General features: G+C 39.9%; 1 protein-coding gene across 2 annotated transcripts in view; it reads right to left on the reverse strand.

Annotated features, from left to right (window-relative positions):
• The window catches only part of RELN (reelin), a 279,911-nt gene that overhangs the window by 103,137 nt on the left and 152,807 nt on the right, over positions 1–23,967 (reverse strand). For both annotated transcript variants that reach the window (XM_039723749.1, XM_039723748.1), the window contains exons 10-14: positions 23,607–23,847; positions 10,556–10,701; positions 6,292–6,443; positions 3,969–4,081; positions 1,729–1,937 (exon numbers count right to left, since the gene is read on the reverse strand). In XM_039723749.1, coding sequence (XP_039579683.1) covers positions 1,729–1,937; positions 3,969–4,081; positions 6,292–6,443; positions 10,556–10,701; positions 23,607–23,847 — 861 coding nt within the window. The remainder of the gene's footprint in view (positions 1–1,728; positions 1,938–3,968; positions 4,082–6,291; positions 6,444–10,555; positions 10,702–23,606; positions 23,848–23,967) is intronic.

A 23,967-nucleotide genomic window follows, 5' to 3' on the forward strand; every position in this document is an offset into this window, starting at 1 on the left:
GGAGATACCTTAGAGGGTCATATTTACTGCTTATATCCAGCATGAGTTTCTCACATTTGCAGTAATGAAAGCATTATGAATAATGCTGCAGACTGGCAGATGTGAAATGCTGCAGTATTTGGGAAATACAAATAGGAAAAATGGTGACCTAATGCTTCTTTAGTTATGAAGAAGCTCACTTCTCATTCAGAAATAGAAGGAAGAATATTAATCTTTCAAAATATATACTAATCTTCATCAGAAAACAGATTGAGACAGATACTTTATATAACATGTTTACTGGCCAGGAGTGTTTATAGGCAAAGTTTTCACTTTTCATGTATGAAAATGCTGCTGCCTTCTCTTCCTATCAAATATAAGTGCAGTGCCTTGATTTTTGTTTCCCCTTGAATTCTGCTACCCTGTATGGGTACAAGAACTGTCAGTGTTAATGCAGCTCTTTCCAGCTGGAAGTAGATGCCATGGGACACAGATAAAAGCACTCATAGTCTCTTACTTTAAACTCTCAAATCTGCAAAATATAAAGTAACTTAATCCTCATAAAATATCAAGACAAATTTTCTCAAATGTATACAGTGGAAGAGGAAGAGCGGGCAGTTTGGTTTTGGGTTCTCCATCTGAAGAAGGATATTAAGAATTTTGAGAGCAGAATAAAGGATGGGCAAGATGTCCATGGCTTTGAGCACCAAGCTGGGATGGGCTGATGAGCTGGCTTGCTCAGCCTGGTGAGGAGGGGTGAGCTACGGCAAGGAAACTCACAAGGAATCCGGAGTCAAACTCTCCTCAGTAGTGTCAGGCACATTGCAAAGGACAATAATCATAAAGACATGGTTTCATAGTTTTGTACTGTACATTAGGAAACACTTTTTCACTTGAGCACAAGGAAACTCACAAGGAATCCGTAGTCAAACTCCTCAGTAGTGTCAGGCACATTGCAAAGGACAATAATCATAAAGACATGGTTTCATAGTTTTGTAGTGTACATTAGGAAACACTTTTTCACTTGAGCAGGTGAGGTAGCACAGTGTCCATCCATGAAGAATTTTCAAGTCATAGATTTGCAGAGCCATGTCTGACCTGCCCAGTAACAATCCATCCTGCAGCAGCAGGTTTCACCAGATAACCTGCATAGGTCCCTTCTTACCAACATTTCTATGATTCTATAAAACATGGAGCCTAAAATGACTCCCTTCTTTCCCTTTCCCCATTGAAAACTTCACACTGAATGTCCAGAAATAAAGCCAGAAAAATGTTCTACAGACAGTGATCTCCTCCCACTGATGGTCATTTAGATGAGGGTCATTTATCACCAGTCTTACTAGAATTAGATATGCTTGTGGCACCAGTAATCTCAGAGAGGCCAGCAGGGCAGGTTTCTGCTGCTGCCTTTAACGCTTTGCTCCTTACACAGTATTAAGAAGTAAATCTCATACCCATTAGAAACTGCAGCAAAAGTCACTCTGAAATCATGAGCAAATTTCAGAATAATGGGCTAAGAAAAGCAAGTTTTGACCTGGAAAGCTATTAAATGACTATTTATTGCACATGAGATACATAAATCTGGACATGTAAAGATCAGAAGAAACATTAGCTTTTGAGCAGCTTATATTTGTCATTATTAATGGCATCCCTTCTTCTGAAAAAAGATTTACTAATCCTTATATAGATTTTATAGACCAAAATATACCAGAAAGCTGACAGCCAAAAGAATGACCTCTCCAGTTTTACCTGTTACCAGGTTGGTAAGTCCCACAACCCAAATTGATGGAGAACTGGATCATGTGAGTCACCGAGGAAGGGAGCACAGGAAGGACGTGGAAGTAATCCACAGCCCAGACATTCCTGTTGTGGCCTTGGTGACTCTTTTGCTTCAGGCAAAATTTGGTTGCAGGAGTCTGCAGGTCCGGACTAATGACAACAGAAACCAAAGATGGCACCTTCAAAAGAAATTTAAAAAGGCTTAAATAAGTAAAAATACCATTTAAAATAAAAAAACAGCTCTAATTGTGCTGAACCAAATGTGCTGTCCTCTCTCCTTGATTAATTTTGTCAACCTTTTTAGCCACTTTTTTCCACACATGATCCCAAATAAAACCTTTTACTATTATGTGGATAGGTATTAGCACCCTGGGTACCAGTGATGCTTATCACCTCAAAGGGTTTGGTTGTAAAGGCACAGAAGAAAAGACTGCACCTCCTGTGTTCTGAGAGGGGCAGTTGTATGTTGTCAGTTTTAGTTGGGAAGGGAAGGTGATATTTGTCCTGGAGCCTTACAGCTCACAGAAGCTGAGGCAGGGTAGGGCCATGCCTGCTCTGGATACGTGAGAATGGGATAACAGCAGGAGTTCACAGGCATAAGTGGGGAGGATGTTATGCTGCTGAAATAAAAGAAAGCACTGCCTCACAAAGCTTAGCCTTTGTCCTAAAGCAATGTAATTAGAACTTTATTATGTCAAAAGAGGATGTCAGCTTTAAAACTGCTTGTTTTAAAAAACCTCCACAATGAATTCCATGTAATTTCAGATCCTATCTCTCCCCAAGTTTCCTAATTAATATTTTATTATTTTACAATTACAGTTTCCTTAGTTTTACAAAAGTTCTGCCCTGTCTTTCACACAGAAGCAGGCAAGGAGGGAAGCCATGCACAATGAAACAATGCAAGTGACTCAACCGAACTCAGGCCAAACACTATTGTAAACATTTGGTTTCTAAGTGCTAAAGTTACAGACAAAATGCACACAGACCTGTGCCTGAAATCAGCAGCATCTTTGCCATCAAATTTCCCTCAGACTATGTAAGCACACTGCATTTCAATATCTAGCACATCTGTGGTGCATTTGTATGAAATACCAAATTTTGCCTGTTTTATAGCAGCAGAAAAAGGAGACCTCAGGGCCAGATTATTCAGGGTAGACATGGTCTAAGTGCTTCCTTGCCCTAGACAGGAAGGATCCTGAAGGCAAGTTCAAGGTCTTTATTGTCCTGCTGAGGGTGGTGGATGTGGCTGGAAGGCTGCTGCACTTTGGGCAGAGGGGATGCTGCCTGTGCACTCTGCCAGCAGCTGCCTCCCATGGCTGAGTTTGTGCCCTCACCACTGCAGAGCCTCTCCCAGCCCTGATTCCACCAGGAATGACCCTCTCATGACCCTGCTCTTCAGCAGCACACTGTGTGCCTGGAACAAGCTTGAGTGGAAACAGGAGAAATCTTTTGTGAGGAGATGTTATCCCTGAAGTTTTCAGCTAATTACTGACAATTTTTGCTCATTGCTTTCCTGGCTGTTTCCCCAGCCCCAGCCAACACTGCACGGTCCTGCCTGGGGCTGGATGACCACCAGTACCTGCAGAGCTGTGCTGCATCAGTGCCCAACTGATCCCAGGTCTGCACATGATTTATGTGTTTGGGAAGGTCATGTTTGAGTGTCCCTGTGGAATTCACCACACAATATTCCTGTGATGGCTTGAAAAGAGAATGATCTGTTATTAGGTTCTATTTTGTCGGGCCAGGGTTTTATGAGCCTTCAAAAGGGAACCTAATACACCCAAGGATAGCTTAGCTATTACCTTTGGAGGCAAATAATGAGCAGGATGGCTTCTGCTGCAGTGTTAGAAACAAAAAGATTTAATAAAAGGCAAAATAGCAAACAGAAAATCCGAGCCAGGTACAGAGGTCTGCTCCTGGTAGAAACACCTTCACAAAAGCCATTTAGTTCTTTTGTCCTCCTCTTTTTCTACCTTATGGGTCAGGCGGGACTTTTTGGCTTCTATCCAATTATGTGACTCCAAGGTTTTAGTGAAGTCTCTGGGGTCCTATAAGGTGGCTTTTCACCTGATTGTTGGGAGAAACTTCTGGGCTTCTTTCCTTTTTTGGGGGACAAAGGCTAGCTTTGCCACTCTGTCATTAGGGGGCACTCTCCTACACTCCTACAATCTGTCCATTCCCAACCACCTGCTTAGTTTAAGACAATTTACCTTGTAAGCAGCATAGGTCAGGGTATCAAGAGGTATGTGTTCCCTCCTGCCTTCAATCTTGGCATACAAGATGACATCATTTTCATGGGATTCTCCAGAATCACAAGATCCCCCTGTAGAACACATATTTGAGTGAGAAAAAATTAATTGAAGCCCTTGTTATTGGAAAGTGGAATCATATATGCAGCCTTAATTATGAAAATAATTACAGTCAGATGCTATTTAACTTGGGATCTGAAACAAAAGAACACCATCCCTAAGGACACAGTGTATAGGAACTGTTTGATCAGATACACCACGGCAGAGATCAAGGGGGTTGACGATTACGAAAACCTCAAGTACCTCTTTTAATCAGCTTATCAAAACAATTTAAATAGAAAATGCTGTGCCTCAAGCAATACTTCTATCTGTGTGCTTTAAATCCTATTTACATAGAAATGCTCTGCTTTTGAGTTCTCATCAGTAAACTGCTGTTTACTACTCACACTTCATGCAGTCACACATGTAGGCAGTAACAGTATTTTAAATACTTCTCAGCTGATAGTTTGGCAGCTGAGAACTTCTTCTAAGTAGGAAGTGAGAAAGACTGCTGGGTACCTTATTTGTTGTGCTGCTCCTTCTACTGTCTACACTATATCCTAAAAGAGATGGCTGGCTGGATGAAATCTATTGTACCACAAAAAGCATGTGTGGTAGGATTGCCCAACTGGAACAGGGCAGCATTTGAAATATCTTCCTATCAGTTGAACCCAAAATACTCACTAAGCTTCTGTGAAAGAGCAGATGTATTGGCAAATATGAGCATTACATTCTGCATTAGAGTTACAGGATGAACATCATCACATAACGTTGGTATTGTGGAAAAGAATCTTTGAAAGCAAAGTTTCTCTGTTTTAAACAGGAATTATTAATTATTTCCCTGTATAGTATGGTTACTCCAGGTTTTAAAAAAAAAAAATCCCAAAATAGAAATAAAAAGAGAATGAGAAAGCTTCTTTGAAAAGACTGCAGAGTACATTGCACATATTGGAGCACTTTCTCTGCCTTTTTTTTTTCCTACAGCCAGCCAGCTATTGTAATGGACTACAAAAAGCAATCCAGAGAACTGGACAAGATGTGCCTCTCTAATGTGTTTTATACTGTAATAAGGAACATCAATTTGGCCTTTCAAATATTCTCCTTGCCTGAGTGTCCAAACAATTATTTATTTTAAAAATACAGAGAGAGTACATTTTTTCAAACAATATCCTGCTATCCTCTGTGTCTGCATTTGCTGACAACTTCTCCCCTAAGTTCAGAAGGTTGACAAAATTTCTTTCCTGTTTCTCTTGCAGGTGTTGTAATGCTTGGAAGAAATGTGAAAAAGCATCCTCTTTTTCCTGTGCTTTATTCATAATTCATGTAACACAGACGAGATGTGCAACAATTTAGGAAAACAACATGAGGTCTTCCACTCATTAAATAAAGTGTGTTTTTTTCTTGTTGATACAGAAGGTTGCTTGTGAAGGTCACAGGTCTGTTCTCTGCTTCCTCCTTTATTATTCTATTATTCTCTTTTAAGCAAAAATCCTCACTTTCTCTAAACACGGTGTTGAGAGAATAACCTCATGGAACTTCCTTTATGTGCAAAATAAAAGCTCTGGAAAAATACTGTGAGCATTAACTGCCATGTTCATGGGGATTCTGCTCTGTTGCAACATCACACTTGTGCAGTTGCACTGACAACAGCAGCAGGGAGGAGAAGTGACAGGACAGGCTGGCTCTTGGCTGCTCTCTGAGCCCTGGTAAGTGACTGATGTTGTACTTTGCCCCAGTAAGGAAGGCCCACACATGATGCTAACACCACAGCAGTGCTTTTCATGAGCGATGCCACATGTAGAACACCTCCTCCCAGACCACAGAACGCTCCCTGTCAATCTCACCCTGGGCCAACATATTAACAGATTTAGGATTTTTGGAAAGGAGTAAGAGCTTTTGAGGTGAAATGATTCCATTGGGATTCTTGGGTTCACCAGGGAAGGCTGCCCCACCTCTATGCTACTCCCATCTCATCCTTGTGTGCAACTCTTGGACTCTGATGGATTAGCACCAGGGTCCACATGGACATGACTACAGGAGGATATGAGAGGAACCTGTAAAACCTCTAAAGATGACAAAGATATGACCATCTCTTCTAAGTATGAATTAAGGGCCACTGAGTGAAATTAGTGTATACAAGACAAGAAGATGCTTCTCCACATGAGACTTGTTCAGCTGCGGAGCACTGCATAATGCAAATCTCACATGCTTCACATCTTGTACTACATTAGTAATTTATACTCACCCATACTGAAATAAAATCTCAAGTTCCCATAACCTGTGGTGTCCATGTATGGAGTACATATTTTTCTTTCTCCATCTCTGAGAAATACCATAGCTGAGCCAGATTCCAGGGTTCCACATTCAGTACCAATGACGGCTCCAAAGATATCCCACCTGCAGAGGCCAACAATAAGTGGAGAAGGTGCAGCAGCACACAACTGATAAATTAATACAAAACATGACATAGGGGTTCATTGGCACTTATGAAGTTAGCTGTTTCTACTCTTACAGAGGACAAAAAACCACAAATGTGATCCCTATGCCATACTGATAAATTAATAAAAATTAATAAATTAATACAGAACATAGGGGTTCATTGGCACTTATGAAGTTAGCTGTTTCTACTCTTACAGAGGACAAAAAACCACAAATGTGATCCCTATGCCACAATTTACATATTCAATATTAGCTTTTAAACTCAGTTGACTCAACAAAGGCAAAGTTACTATAAATATTGAAAAGAATTTGGCAGAAATGATGAAAATGAGGCTTGAATAATGAAAAAATGAGGCTTTTAATGAATGCTGCTACCAAATATGTAGTGTTGTATTGTTCTACCATCTTCAATATTTTTTTCTGGCGTTAAAATGTTTAAAATTTAAATGCATTCTGATTAATTTTGCATAATAAAAGATTTATAGATCAATGAAACTTGAAAAGGCACATGTCTACCATATCTGCTCTACAAATATTAAATATGTAGGTAATAGCTGAAAATGGTCTCTTTTCATCTTTTTTGAGCATTTAGGGTAACAGTTTTTAACTAACACATGAACAGAGTATAAAAAAGACTGCTGTGTTTCTAATATGTGATGATATGATCTTTCTCAGTTTTCCAGTACAGCATTTTATCTTATTTTTATTCAGTGATAATTAAAAGAGCTGTTGCAGAATTTTCCAATTAAATATTTTACATTGAAAATACATTTTCATCATGAAAGTGATGGTTACTTCAAAACTTGATCAAAATGTTTTGAAATACTAGAAAGTGTTGAAAACCCATGCATTATTTTGGTCTGATACATTATTATTATTATTTATATATTATGTTGAAGTCTTAATTCATAGTTAAGTATTTAAGAATCATAAGGCTGATAAAACAATGAAATTATTTAGAATCACTAAATCCTGATAATCCAAACATTTTACCATCCAGCATAATTCAGGAGGAATGAGAAAACATGGAAGTTCAGAAATCTTTGTGGGAGGCAAAGTCTTTTCCTGTCTCCTTCCGCCAGAGACAATCTCTAGCAGGTATGTGCCATATCACAATTACAAAAACTGCCATTGCAAGAACTAAACAGTCTATTTATTAGTTAAACCATTCCAATGACTTCAAAATGCATTTCTAGGATCTTCTTAAAAGCTGCCAGTTTCCCAATGGAACTAAGCTGTGACAGACTGGTGACATGCCTGTTTGGAAATCCTGCTTTAAACCTGTCAGTCATTTACACAGGAATTAGTGAGCTTAATATTACTGAAAAGCTTTATGATATAAATATAAATATTTTAATGGAAGCACAGTTTAATCTAACCCTAATTCTATTGTGCAGATTTTTTAAAGCTAATGTGCAATATAATGTGCAATATAAAACCACAATTTTGAAAATGGGTCTCCTGGGCTGAAGGCAAGTACAGAATTAAACAGTTGTGCCTACTTCAACTTACACAAGAAAAAATCTCACAATGCTCCATTGATCTTTTGTATGCTCTATTTAGCTTAATTAAAACACTCTGTAGTGACCCACAAAACAGCTCGGGGTCATGAATGATGCAGATCATGGATGTTTCCAGGGATGCTTCCTTTTAGGCAGCATCAGAAATGAAAACCAGAGAATTCTACATTTTTCTTTTTTAAAGGCACTTTATAGAAGTACCTCAACACACTGCCAGTAAATAAAATGGAGAAGGAATCTGAGTGATGGCATGATTTAACTTTCACATTTGAACTAATTTATCCTTCACATAACTCTTGGAATTCTTCTTTATAAAACAGGTGATTTATGGATCTAAATTAGACCAATTGAACATGGAGGTCCAAAGCAAGAGAGTGCCTGCTAGGCAGCCTGACGTGGGGATCTGTTCACTTTTAGGATCAGGCTCTAATTCACACAAGTAAAGAGAAGCAGAATAACAAAAGTGGAAATATACCACAGTGGAAATATGTGTGGTACTTACAGCAGCAAGCCAAATCCACACAGCCTCCCACTTTAGGTGGTACATGCAAAAATTACCAACCAACTGCTTATTAAAAACAGTGATGATTCCCTCTGCCCTCAACTCCAAGAGCATTTGGTGCAGAGGAAACTGGTGGTGACCCCTATACCTGAGCTTCTATTTGCTCTCCCTTGTGAGGGATGCTTTTCCTTTCCCCTTGAGAACTGGCAGGCTCCAGCTGATGTGTCAAAGCTGTGCCTGAGAACTTCCTGCAAGTTCTCTCTTGGGTATACAGTGTTCTGTGACTGATTACAGCAAAACTGTATTTCATATATAGTTTAAGTAGCACTTAATAGCATATTTCTCTAAGAAGTGATTAAGGAAACTCACATGTATTTGCATTTATGCACAGCTCCCAACACAAATTCCAGAGAAATTTTGAAAAGAGGAACAGAAGTGGTGGCAATTTATATAATTAGGATGTGGTCCATAACATCACCCAAGTTCGGTGTTTATTTACGGCAGCATGCAATTTAAATCTCCATTCTTATAGAACAATAGAAAGAAGGAAGTTTCTAATATAGAGTAAAATTTCCAAAGAAAAAATAGGAAAAAGGTTGTGAGGCCTTGGGCTGGCAGAGTGGGGGCAGATCAGGACCTGGATGCTGGGACACAGAATGACAGAATTGAAGGAGGGCTGCACCCTCCCTTGCCACCTGCAGCTGGAACCAGGCACCCTGTGACAGGGAAAGTGACATTTTCCTAATCCAGAAGAAACTGTACATTTGCTAACCCAGCTTGCAAGTTGCCCAGCTTATCCTAACTAAACACCCAGTTGTGTAGAGAAGATCTACAGACAGGGCAGATGTCCACAGAGAATACTCCCATCCTGGTTTTTCAGGATGGAATAAAGGTGAAGAGCACCTCAAATGTATCCCACATGGCCACGTAGAACACAACACAGACAAGCTCATTTTCTTCCCTTTGTCTGAAGCAGCACCTGCTGCCATTATTTGAACTGGAACAGAGTCCATGGTGAATATTTTTTCCACAAACCCCAAATATATGTATGTGTCCACAGGACATATTAGCATGTATTTCTTAAAAGGTGCTCTTCACTTTCAGCACAGCATAGGCAGCATTTGAATCAGTTGCTAATGATCTGAAGTACTTTGTAGGTTAGAAACAACATTCAGTGGAGACCCATAAATTAGCACTGTATGTTTCTCATTGCCCTGGGGTTACAGCCACTAATGATTTTTATTTTTTTTAATAGAAAAGAATCAAGACCCTACTGAGGCTATTTTCTTTTTGTCAGAATTTATACAATGAGGTATATAAAATGAAGCTTCTTTATCAGGACGCATTTTTTAAAGCTCACTGATGTCTTGGTAAGAGTAGTAATATTGTTGTCCTAGACAGTTTTGTTTATTTTCTGCATCCTTGTAGCTGTCCCTGCCAGATATGGCTTTACAGGGACCCTTTGAATCACAAAGTATATATTCTAAATAGAAAGAGTAAATGATCAGCCAGACCCTGAGCTCTTGCCCAGCGGGTATGGCTATGCTCTTGGTGATGCTAGATGAGAATGGACTGCAGTCTCAGCTTTCCTGCCTCCACCTTCTCCTCCTTTTCCTCCTCCAGCACCTATAGGCATCTCCATAAGCAGCAGCTCTCTCTCAGTAAAATGAGGCTCACAGCAGTGATCCAGGGATGAATTTCTCAAGGAATTTGATATCATATGGATATGAGCTTGTTAACAACACTCTGGTGTGAATTTAAAAAACAGAGCACCATCACATGTTTCATTAGAATGGTTACATTAGTCATGAACACAGTATTTTTCATTAAAAACAGTGGTGACAGGACGGTCCAGAGACAAACTCTTCCTTCTTGGACTTGTTTCTTCTTAAAATTTGCAATCATGTGCTATTTACAGCATTGCTATTTATCATAGTCACAATCTTCCCTGATTACACAGCAAAGATAAAATGCAATTCCCTGTTTCCTCATCCCTGGAGTGATGCTGCTCGCCTGGGCAGGGCCCTGCTCTGGCTGGGGACACTCACCCTTTGGGCTGGTTCTCAAACTCTTCTGCCCACTGCTCCTGAGCATCCTCCATGGAGAGGTCCACATCCCGGGTGGTGGCGAAATTGAACTCGCTGCCCTCTGTGCCGTGGAAGTAGATGGAGTTCCCATCAGACTGGCAGCTGTGCTGTGGGCAGAAGGAGCACATGGAAGCTGAGGTTACACTGGGTTTGTAGGGTGTTCACACATTGTCAGATCCCTGCTTGAGCTGTACGTTATCTAGGATTCACTAATGCCTGAAACTAAATAAAAACCAGATGGTTGTCTTGTATATTTCTTGTCCTGCCCCAACAATTATTGTGTCCTAATCTTGTACCTGCTTCCCTACGAGCCCACTGCAGACCATGGTTAATCTGTATTTGCAGTGAAAAGCCATGTACCACATCTCTGGGTGTTTATTTCTGTTTTAAAGCATCACCCTTACGTCTGGTCCACACACAACTCTGTCTACAAATAACTTCAGTAGTATATCAAATATTTCTATGGAGATTTTGTAGGCGTAAGAGTTTTGTGCTGTGAAACGTGTCAGATCTGTGTTTGAATTTTTGCCAAAAGAGGTAGTTGTGTGTAAAATTGCTATGCATTGCCATACAGTAAACTTTGGGCCCCAAGTGTATGACAGAAAAGGCTGTATTTGCTGTATTTAGCAAATGTTATTGCATAACAAATAGCTCTAGAGGCAACGAGCAGTCCCAGGGGTCCTGAGGCTGCTCCCAAACCCAGTGTCTGCTTTTCCTACTGCATTTCTGCACATTCTGCCTCAGCAACATCAAATGTGTCTGCCCCAACATGCCATGACCACCAGAACTCTCCAGGAGAGTTGGCCTGGAAGGAGCTGCCTGTAAGGTGCACGGGGGGTGGGGGGTTACTGTATAGGTTTTCTTCTTTCTCCCATCCTACTTTTGCCTTCTGGTGTGTCTGGTAAAACGGCAGTCTGCCAAATCTGTGAGGCAGAAACAGGTACTAGAAGTTTCTAAAGATTTACCTTGTCTTACTGCAAACAGAGCACTTTGCAGTTTTTTAAATTCTTCATATTACAAAAAATACTGACAAAACTTATAATTCTCTCAAACACTTCTTTTATTCATGTCTGTGTGTGTGATCTTGCTCCTTAAAATTGGAAGCTGAATTAAGGAACTATTAATTAGAATAATTCTGCATTCTTACAACATCTCAGTATTTAAAAAAGAGATACAATAATGCCAAATTGCATTGACCTTTTCAGTATTGTCTGTGCAGTGCCCTCTTGTCTCTGAACCCCTTCCTAATGCGCCAAGGGAAAATATGACAATCACATCTTCTGCACTTAAAAAGGTCATGGTAGTGTCTCATAAGGGAATAATTAGATGTTTAACAAAGAGAAAGGTGGGGCAAGAAATGAAAACTGCTCAGTACATCTTTGTCTACGGGTTTTTACGAGCAAAGTACAAAATAACATTTTGTCATATTCTCTAACACTTTATTTATCAATGCTATAAAGTGACATAATTGAAATTATTTTGTTGATGATTTTCAAGTATGGTTGTCAATAGCTCAGCAATTAATTTATATAAAGGAACATAATTTTTATATTTCTAGAGGTGCCTGCACATTGTTAGAAAAAACTGAGTACTTGAAGTCTGATTTTTGTATAGAGAGTTCCTGTTCTGTACTTGAATGACAACAGCTCTGTGTTTATTAACACAGACTAAATATCACATAAAAATATAACACATTGTAAAAACTTAAAGACTTTCAACTGCTAAAATAAACGAATTGCTGTTAAAGTGTTTTTTTTCCCCAAAGAAAGGTCAAAGCAATAGAAAGATCCTGAAGTGTTGATAATTTATCACAGAAATTAAATAGATTTTGTCACAAGTCTCCTTTCTCCTTGGTCTGTTAATGCAGCATACACACAGTACACCATATATGCCACTGAAAAGGCAGAATAATTTACACATCAAATATATTATAACTAGCAGAAATTAATGAGACAGTTTTATATCTTCTCTTTGAAAAACAGCAGTTGTACTATGCAGTTATTTATAATGGACCGAGAAATTGCTTTTGTTTACTGATTTTAACATTCACACTCGTCAGTATCGCTAACATCAGAATTTTAAGAATAATTTCTTTGTTGCGCCTCGATTTACAGAATTTTCTTCATTTGCTGAACACAAATGAAGTATCCTTTATCTGTCAATCAATCTGCCACAAAACTCTTATTATCTGCAGGCAGCCAAATAAATACACTAAAAGTAAATATTCAGGTTAAAACTTTATTCAAATTTATATGTAAACCTTCATCTCAGGAAACAAATAGCTAAAGAGATCCTACTGAGGCAGATATTAGAATTAAAAACAAGCATTGGAAAATCCTCTATAAGAGCAACTTATATCTCAGGTGCTAAGTTATATGTAAGTATGCATTTGATAGTGTGTATGTAATTAGTAATCTCTTGTCTGATGAAAACCATCTATTAAAAGAAACATAAATCAGATACAACCCCATTATCTTTTAATATTTGTACATCCTTCTGCTGTCTAGCAGAATATTTGTTGAATGGAGTTTTCATTTAGGTTGTCAAGATAAATAAATGGGCAGTTTGGCAAGGAGCGTATAAATAATTATTTATAGAGTGGTGTATGATGAACACTTTATGAAAGCTCAAAATCTTGATTTATTTAATTAGTTCTATAAAGCTATATTTCTGCATTTATACACAGCTCCATAGTCTCTATGAATATGTATTTTATGCATATTTTTTGTGTTAACGAACCACACAACGTATGGCTCAAATCACAGTCTGCTCCTGTCAGCTTTGGCTCACGTGAAACAGCCACACAGAAGAGAAGTTCAGTCTGGGATTCAACTCCCCTGTTATTCTAAATACCTGAGAAATATGTAAGAGAAGCTCATGACCTTAGTAGCCTTTAAAAAGAGTGAGAAAGAGAAACGTGCTCTAAACCCAGGTGTGGATTTTGAAGAAGTTCTGAGGGAGTGCCACCATTTTCTGGTACGGTTTTGCCCCAGTGCCAGTATCCAGGATCTGGGACACACCTGCCCATGGGAGAAGCAGATGTGGATGAGCTCCATGAGCTGAGCTGCCCAAGGAAGGCCAGGACTCCTCCACTCATGACCTTATTCTCTCCCACCTGCCTGTACAACCATCACCCTCAGTTTTTTTTTTCTTTTAGTTTTCCAAGCAGTCACTATTTGTCACTGCTTTTACTGCTCTTTTTTTTACCTGATGGGCTGCTGAGGGAAGAAAAACCTCAGAGTACTCAGCCAAATTTTCCAAGAGCAATAGAAGCTCTGCAGGAGGTGGTCCCTCACCATTATTGCCCCCAGGTACCTTGTCAGTCTTGTGTACAACTATCACCCTCAGTTTTTAGGGGTTTTTTAGCTTTCCAAGCAGTCATTATCTGTCACTGCTTTTACTGCTCTTTTTTTTACCTGATGGGCTGCTGAGGGAAGAAAAACCTCAGAGTACTCAGCCAAATTTTCCAAGAGCAATAGAAGCTCTGCAGGAGGTGGTCCCTCACCATTATTGCCCCCAGGTACCTTGTCAGTCTTGTTCAGCATCCAGGAGGCTGCTGAATATGTTGGATTATTTTGTGGGTTTGCAGTAGGGCTTGAACAGATTAAAGACAAAATTGAAACCATCAGACTCATTATCTCTTGGGTTCAAACCAAGATTTGAATTCAAGACTTTAGGAAAAAAACTCTTAAGTGCAATTTACATATTGTGTTATCTCTTTCCCAAACTAAAGGCTTTACACTTGTGGTGGATGTCTACATACTTCCAGTATTAAGGACTGAATGTCACAAGTGTTTATTTTGTTATCCTCAAGAGGCAAAAAATGTGGAATGGACACATAATAAGTTTTAAAACTATCTGGATTAAGCTCTCCCTAAACTGGAGATGCTGTGGATTACATAGTTGCAGGGTCCTCTCTTATGAATTCCAGATTAAATTTGTTCTCTGTTTATTTTTAATTTACATTTAAATAATCTATAAAATAAGAGGAAATTAACTTGCTATGCAAAATTTGTAACTAAAAGGGCCAAATGAAAGCGACTTGTAGGATATTTGTCCTTGTTACCATGGAAGCATCAGCTGTAGGTCCAGAACTAAAGCACCATTCAATTTTGTTTAAAAGGGATTAAATGAATGTGGAACACTTAGTGTGTCCTTGTGCAAATTACAACACTGAAACTAATTTGTAAGGAGAAGTTAATTTAGAGAATAAGTTCTTTGACAAATCTGATAAACATAATTTAACAAAGTTTACTCTCAGATCACCTACATAATGGAACATAAGACACAGGCACTTGAATGAAGCCTCTTCACAACAGTGGCTGTTGCCCATTGTTTGCAACTGGAATGGGACTATCAGCCTGACATAAGTAAACTGTTGTATTCCTAAATAAACAAGCCCTGCCTGCTGCCAAATGGAAAGAAGCCAGGTTCTGTTCAGGGACTGTGGTGATCCCAAGAGAATAAAACCCCCAAAACCATAAATATTTTAATTTAGTCTGGCACTACCTTATCCACTAGCTGTAATTGTTAAGCTATTGCTCTGCAAGAATAGGGCAAAATGAAAATTGGCTGGATGTATTCTTGAATTTCAGCATTATTGGATTTACTTTCAATCTAATCTTCATTCTGAATTTGCTGTGCTTCTGAAGTTTTTCTGCTGGATAGTTATGGAATGATTGTTTTTTCCCCATTTTCAAGGCCCTGCATGGCCCATCCTCACCTGCCTCCACCATTTCCCATATGCCCCATCTTGTGGGCCACTTTTCCTTGACTGTCAAAGCTTGTCACTACATGTGCTGGTGAGACAACCAAGCTTGCAGGCCCTTGCCCATTCTCCCCACTACTCCTGTCAAATTCCCTCAGGATTTCCTTCAGACACTTGGTTAGTGCTCTCTTCAGCAAGCCTTATCAATGATTACACTGAACAGTGCATAGATGACCAGGAGGAACATTCTTCCCTCCTGCAGTATTTCCTCTTATTTTTCCTTTTCCCACATATTCCCATCCCCAGATTATTCCCTGTTTTATAAATGGGTGGCAGTGTCCTGGGACACAGGTTATCTTTTGGGTTTGTGTCTGGAGGGGCAGTAATGGTACATTCCTTGATCAGGACTCTTTGATGCTACATTGGTATCACAATTGGTATCACATCGGTATCCCAACTACAAAAAATACATTTTTGTTCTAAAATTGCTGTTGTCTATTAATACTTCCAGTTTATCAGCACAGTTCTTAGCCAAATTTTCTATAAGACCCAGCAAGTCTTACTAATTTGTATGAGATTTCTACACCACATTATGAAGACATTAGTTAATGGGAGAGAGCCCAATGCATGGTATTAAAATCAGACTTTTGTCAAGAGCCTGCCAAGCTCTTTATCCTACACTACACTTCTTAGATTTTAGGTTCTTTTAAGAAAGCCTCTTGATCATATGAGATGCAGAATTGTTTAAATTATGACTGCTGAAAACCATTGGTCAGCAAAAGCAGGAAGGTTAGATTTGATGAAGCAGGCCCTTTACAACTGGATCTCTTTAAGGTTTCATAACTAAATAAGGGTGCCAGGTGAGATCTGGGATCCCACATCGTGTAACATGTCTGAGCAATCTCCATATTTCTAAAGACTTGCATGCAAGCACCATGTAAGGAGACATCAGCTACCCTCAGTGTGACCTCTTGGCCAGGAGGATCTGGAGATCTCCAGTTCACCCTGCAATGGGAAGCAGCACAAGCCTCAACCAGATCAGCCTCTGTCACATTTGCAGTGAAGGACACCGCCCTGAAGATTTTTAGAAACTCAAAAGACAAATATTAGGAATGTAAACAGAAGCACTGAAGTTCATCCAAGCCAGCTTCTGTCCCTGTTGTTCAAGTCAAACTTGTGAATCAATAAATACCTCTTGGCTTTACAGGATGGGATTTCTTTACTTGGAGAGTGGAACAGAGGGCAACTAAATGATACAACTGTGCCATTCAGCAAAGCATCAACAGGAAACACTAGTGTGAAATTCCTCAGTGTAACAGATTTTTGGCTGAGGTCTTGCATATCATCTTCCTGAGGTTCATTCCTGCACTCCCATGAAAATGTTGTTCACCTCTATGCCTTTAAAGCATTCACAGGCATCTTTACCATCATTTAATTAGCTTTTTATCAGCAACGAACACTGATGCTCTGCTTCATATTATCTCCCCTGGGCCTAATGGCCCTGATGATTCTTTCAGACAGCTGTAGCCTCACAATTTATTTTTTGGCGATATTTCTTGCATTGGAGTGAATGTGTTGGGCATTTGGGCAGTGCCAGCTTGCAAAGGGCTGACGGCAGATGGAAAGAAATCTGCCCAGTATGCCTTCACCTCTACACAAGCAGAGGGCCATCAATTTCCCCCATTAAGGAGTTGTCACGCAGCCCACCCAGCTGGAGGAGCATCTCTGATAGCCAGGCTGGCTGGCGTATGCTATTCAAATACAAAATGCACTTTAAAAAGAAACGAAAATATCATTTGTCGGCAAATTGAAAATGCGTGGCTTTGACCGCAGCCAATTTTTTAATGACTGCAATATTTTAAGTGATTATTTTTGCCACTTCAGATTGCTCCTTAGAGAGGAGAGGTTTTTTAATTAAAATCTAGGCAATGCAAACAGATGAGATATGAGAAGCAGAGGAACAAGAAGAAAGATGAAGAAAATTAATTGAAGCAGCATTGTCAATGGAGCTATAAATTAGATATTGTGTCTTTCTGGAAATGAGTCATGCAGGTTTTAGAAATTTTCAAATTTTGACATGATAGCAGGTACAAGGATAGATTAAGTCCTGATAAAATCATACTTTGTATGCAATGTGTCAGTCAGCAAAGGTATTGTGACAGAATTTAGGGACAACTTCAAATTCGAAATTCTGTGGATTTGGCTGCTAATGCTCCTGGCCTGAAATCCCTTCTTTAACCAAAGGAAAGAAAACAATGTTATTAGAATACCTTCCCATGAGAAAAACAGAGCTTTAGTCTTTCCCATGTGCTACATTTTTACGTCATTTAATGTAGGTTACAGAACAAAAACCTTGGCTGCACAAGCAAGCCAGGAGCACAGAGGGTTATAGTGCACTTTCCCTTTCCAAAACAATGGGATGAAACTTGTCCTGTGATGTAACAAAAAACTTTTTATAAATTGTGTTTGCACTCATCATTTCCCATTATAGACTGTTATTCAAAGGCTAATGATCAAAACACTTTGCCTGTTTATGAGTGATTCATATGATTTGTATGGTTCTTAGTTTTCTAGGACATTTCATGATGTTTGTAGAGCACCAATCGCTCTGGTGATGACCGGTTTCCTTAATGAGTCATTTAACTGGCATGATCTGAGCTATTCCTCCATGCTCTGGGAATACTGATGTTTGGAGCACTCTTCCCTGAGCATTATCTGCTCCTCTGAAAGGAATGGTGTGCATTTACACCACTGTAAAATCAGAGTGAGAAAAAATCAGACAAAGTTGTTTCTACTCTTTGGCATCTAATGGGTCCATTCATGTTATTTTTATTGATGTGCATCTCCCAGTGACCTGTGAAGATCAAATTCTTTCCTTCTAGGAGGCAGGAAAGACCCCCTGTGCTTGGACACCAGCTCAGAGCTGATGCTGGCTCCCTGCCATCCCTCCCAACGCTTCCAAGCTGCAGGGAACTGGCATGGAGAAAGGTGTAGGTTCAGCATTGCTGCTCAACATCAATTCTCAGCTGCCCAAATGACTCACAGCACTGCAGCCAACCACCTGTCAGTTCTAATGAACTCCTAGGCATTGTATCTAAGTATTATTATTTTAATTACAAGTCTGTTTATTAGGGAAAAAAAAAAGAGCAATTCCATCCATGGGCTAGGACACAAATGCCTCCTCATGGGCACAGCTCAGAATGGCCACAATCTGAAGGCAGCTGGTTTTGTGCACCCTGCACTGCTTTCTTCAGGTCTCCTCCCCTCTCACACTCCTCCTCCCACCCACAGAGAAGCAGGAATGTCTTTCAGATGAGGTGCAGCAGGAAGCCTGCCCATCTCTTCCCAGGAAGATGTGGTGGGTAAGGGCTCCTGCAAGGCAAAGCAGCTGGCTAGAAGGGTGGGTTTGGCCCACAGAACAAATACTGCCTTGATATATCTTATTCAAAAAACAAAGGAATCTCGTCGGAAGAATCTACCTCTGTAATTTTGACCAATATAAGGTCATAGTAATTTCAGTCTGACATTTTCACACTGGCATACATAGGCTATCACCTCTCCTCCTTCAAACAAATACATTCAAACTGATTCAGAAAATGGATACCTGAACACTTCTTAAAGCAAGAATTTAAAAGCAAAAGGAAAAAAAAATCTTGTTTATTGTAGCACAAACAAACCCAAAAGATATATATATGGATCAGGATGTTTGTTTAAGAAGAAGAAGAATATCCAAAGCCATTCCATTAATTAACAGAGTATTCAGACATTTGTAAATCTACTCTGGAATGAGGGAGGATCAAATAGCTAAATCAGCCTTTCTTTTTGCCAAATTCCCAGGCCGGTGTGCATGTCTTTGCTCAGAAACACACAAAAACACAGGTTCAGGAAAGACCTGCAGATCTGGGATGTGCACAGCCCTGCTCTGCTCAGGGTGTGGTAAAAGGTCACAGTGTTTTACACATATTTTCAGCATATTTTTCTGAGTGTGTCTCTTTTCATTTGCAACTTTCCCTTCTGCTACACTGGCATGCGTATCTGGGAAATTAAAATGAGCTGAATGGTGATGACCTGTTATTTAAAGGGCTTACTGAATCAGGATACTGGGATTTGAATATTTTTAGGGTTTATTGGTCATGCCCACAGTAATAAATAACACGGATCAGTTACCATTCCCTATTCCTAAACCCAACCTGCCCAGTGAGGCTGGCACACACCTGCCCCACTGCCCCATCCCATGCCAGGCTGCACACACAGAGCTCAGCACCAGCAGCCCCAGGTGCAGTCCCCAAGCCCTGCAGACCAAACAAACCAAGCTGTCCAGCTGAATGGCAGCCTCCAGCCTCCAAACAAAGAGTGGCTGCAGCTACTGTGAGCCAGCAATTCTGTAACTTGACCTTTCTCAAAGATGATAAGTGTCACTGGGTTAACACACCAGATACATTGTCCCTCTGGTGTTTGTAATGATCCATACTGTTCTTTCTCAATGTGGAAAAATTCCAGAGACAGGTGGTTTGTTCTCAATATTACTTTTGTGTAATCAAATCACCGCAGAAACTTAAGCTCTAAGACTACTGAGGTTGTCTTCCTTCTCAAAATTACTTTTAGAGCTTGCACAACCAATTTTGGACTAGGGCAATCAGAGAAAACAAAAGAACTTGCAAATGTACCTCAAAGCTCAGCAATTTCTGGTCAAATGTACAACATATATGAAGTGCCCAATGAAGGCTGAAATCAGTTTTCTGTTCCATAGGAGCAGAGCTCCAAGGAGCATTATTGACAGAAGTACAGCATTCTTCCATGCATTTCAGCAATCTCAACCACCAGAGCATAATCTCAACCACGCTCAGTTGTGAGGCCATGCTCATGCTCAGAGCTGTCACTGGAAATATTGAAACCCAGTCAGGAATTTATCCTGTTCAACACCCTTCCACACAGCCCGACACAGATAAACACGTTCCAGTGGATCCAATTAATCTCCTAAGGGTTGCTTGGCCTTGCTAACAGCATCTCTCTTGCCTTTTGCTGTCTTCTTTGGAACCCAAACACACAAGGCTCGATGGCTTATCTCTCAGCTTGCATCCTACTTCAGTAGCCAGGTCCAGCTGCGTCTGCAACCAGCCATGTGCTTTCAGACGAGCAGCAACTGCTCCTGAGGGCAGCAGGAAATGCAAGGAAATCCCTGGGCCAAGCTCAAGCAGACTGGGAGAGGAGGAGGAGAAACTGCTTCCCAAGCTGGGCACAGGAAATTTCCCACAGTGTTTATGGAGAACACAGCATCCAAACCCACCAAACTGCAGTGAGTGAACACATTGCTGCACATTTCGCAGTAATACTCTTACTGTCCACTCCAATGGTGTTATCTTCAAGTGATGTACCCTCAAAGATGAGCCAGGGACTCAGTAGACAGCAAGGATGACACCACTCCTCTGTGAGGGGAGCATCTGCCTTGGTGGATGCAAACACTGCTATATCATTTGCTGTCAAGAGCAGAGAGTGGTCTAATGGCCTAATCTTACATGTTAGATCCTCAAGGAATATTTTTTAGGCTAGTTTTTCTAAAATATTAATTGAGAGAGGATGGGAGGATATGAATTGAAACTTGTATGGCACAAACAGGCTTGGGTATCAGAGAAAAGGTCTTGCGAGGTTGGAATGAAGTTCAGCATCATGACAGTGAATATGGGGACTTCAAGCACATGGGTGAGAGTTAGAAAAGGTGGCAGGAGGCAGCAATGAAACTTCATAGAATCATAGAATATCCTGAGTTGGAAGGTACTCACTGAGACTATCAGAGTCCAGCTCTTGGCCTGCCCAGGACATCCCAGGGATTACACCACATGCCTGAGAGCACTGTGAGAGCACTTCTTGAACTCTGCCAGGCTGGTGCTGTGACCACTGTCCTGGGGAGCTGTTCCAGTGCCCAGCCACCTTTTCCTGATGGGCAGCCTGCATCTCCCCTGACAAGCATCATGCCATTCCCTCAGACCTTATCACTGGCCACCAGAGAGGAGATCAGTGCCTGACCCTCTGCTCCCCTCAAGAGGAAGCTGCAGACAGCTACAAGACCACAATTTGCTGATCTCAGTAAAAGTGTAAAGAAAAAAATTTGAATTGCTATACAGACTTTGTGAACAAAGATCAGGATTATTTAGTAAGTTCTTGTTGTCTGGGAAACAAAAAGAATTGTAGAAAAAAGGGAACTAGAATTATCTGTGATGGAAGCTACTCCTGTAACACTGTTAGGGTTTCTCAAATATTATTCTGTATGCCAGTGACTTTGGCTATGATAGAAAAATCTCCTATAGCCTTCCTCTATGTCATATTTAATGTTATTAGCATGTTATTAGTTATTAATCTACAAGCATTCTCACCTTTCTACTTATACAATATATTATGTTTGTGATGAACTGAGATTAGAGGTAAGTGGGTGGTTTAAAGAAAATAATAAAGGATTTTGTAAAATTTATATAATATTCCAATATGAAAAGCAAAAAAATAAGTCCAAAAATTTGTTCTTGGTGTTAGAATGCTACGACAGGTTTTATGCTGATCTGATGTAAATCTTGACCCAATTTATAGTTTTACTTTTGATATAACATGAAATTCACATTGCAAAATCTGTTCAGATTATATTTGGCAAGATTGTTCCTGAAAATCCGAGGAAGACTGCAGAAAGAGCTAAAAATGAAATAAGTGAAGGAGTGCTCTGGTGACAATACAGACACACTGCAGGGTCCCAAGGAGAATTAAAGGCCTGCCTCACACAGAGCCTTAATCCAGTGTGCCTGCACCACAGTCTTACACATGGCCTCAGCCTGGTGTAAGTGGCTGCACAGTCAGAGGTCAGCTGGAACCAGGCATTTGCACATTTCACTTGTACCTAGAAAAGAAGATGATCTTGGAGGAATGGCAGGTTGGTGAAACCTTGATGGGATTTCTGTGTAGAAACTCTCAGTCCTCAGTGATCCCCAGATTTAGGTCCTCTGTCTTTCATAAATGCCTAGCTGTGTATTGGCATAAACTAGCTGGGTTTAACTGAACAAACCCCAAAAAAACTTCTGCAACCAACCAAAAAAAATCATAAACAGCAACAAAAAATAGGCTTATTTGCTAAAGTTTAGATGTTGTTTATACACGTTTCAGAAAGAGCAAGCAGTGTTTAGGCTTGGACAACTGAGAAAAGTAACAGTGCCTGTTATACATTAACCCTTGCTTTTCTTTCACACCTTCATATCTTTGGGCTGGATTTCAAAATCCAGAGATAAGGCTGACAAAACAACAAGTGTTAACCAATCACATAATATTCATTCAATATGCAGGACATTACTTGATTCTAAAATCTCATGTAAAAACTTTGCCAATGTAGTTTAAATTACCTTGCTGAAGTAAAAAAAAAGATTTAATAAGATGTCAATGTGATTAGTAGATTAGTGGGAATATTTATATCTTAACCTATTAATTTGAAGCCATTTGTATCAGGTTCTGTGGGAAAAGGATGAGGCCAAAACCAAACTCTTACTGCCCTCAGTATTCAACATCTGTTTCCTGTGCAATTGCCAAAACCATTAACAGCATCATAAATGAACCCTGACATCAAAACTGCTTTTGTGAATGAAAATAGGATGAAACCAGAAAGTCATCAGCTGTTGAACTTCTGTCTGCTTTGAAACATAGACAGCAAGAATCCAACTGTTTTCCCAATATTGAACAAATCTGCATGTGAAGGTACTCTGTGCACAGGGATCTTGTTGGGCTCCTTAGAGTTTTTCTCAAGGAAGAACAGATCTTGGTCTTGCTGTATCTCACATATCAAAACAGGATCATACTGAAAAAGAGACTCTTAAGGAGCAGCCACTACTTGAATTCATGCTGCAATGGAGATGGGATGGGACAGACAGAAAAAGTGGGAAACTTAATTTTTTGTGATGATTTGTGAAGTGAGTAGCTGTAGCTGAACAACAAGTTTAAAAGCAGGTATTTAAAATATCTAACAGAAAGACTTGAATTTGTCTCAAAACTATTGCACTGTTTTGCTAAAAGGAAGCTGTTTTCCTTTTTCTGTTACATGATCTTTGACATGACAGTATAAATGCCATTTTGTTTTGGTCATGGCAGAAAAGTTGCATTGTTTTAGAGAGCCCCAATGGGATAGAGAAAGGGTAAAAACAAAGCTAAAAAGATCCCAATGCTAGAAGTAGATAGAGTTGCCTGAACACCCTTATGATCACAGTTTGGTTAGATGTTACTGTCTTCTTCTATTTACAAGAGTAATAATAACATTAAGCCATGGAAAATCAGACTAACCTTAACTGTGGCCCCAGGAAAGAAAAGCCAGTTGCCCGTATCCACAGGATCCAGATTATCTTCTAACACAACTTTTCTGTGAGCAGCATTTATGATGAGGACGTTGTCCAATGCCCAGCAGGCTTCATACACATCACCAGCAGGAACATAATCCTGTTTCCACTGAAAATGGATGTTCTCCCCTTTAGCATCTTCAGGAAGGTACAAGATGTGGATGATTGTGCTGACATTGGAAGGGGCACTGAAAAACAAGGATAGGGAATTAGACCTATTTTAAGCCATAGTTGAGAACACTTTTCCCTCAATTAACACATTTACCAGGTGTGACACAGTTGCGCTCACATCCCTTGTATGCTGATAA

This window comes from Passer montanus, unplaced genomic scaffold (assembly GCF_014805655.1).
Source record: "Passer montanus isolate IOZ18808 unplaced genomic scaffold, ASM1480565v1 scaffold50, whole genome shotgun sequence".
Lineage (NCBI taxonomy): Eukaryota > Metazoa > Chordata > Aves > Passeriformes > Passeridae > Passer > Passer montanus.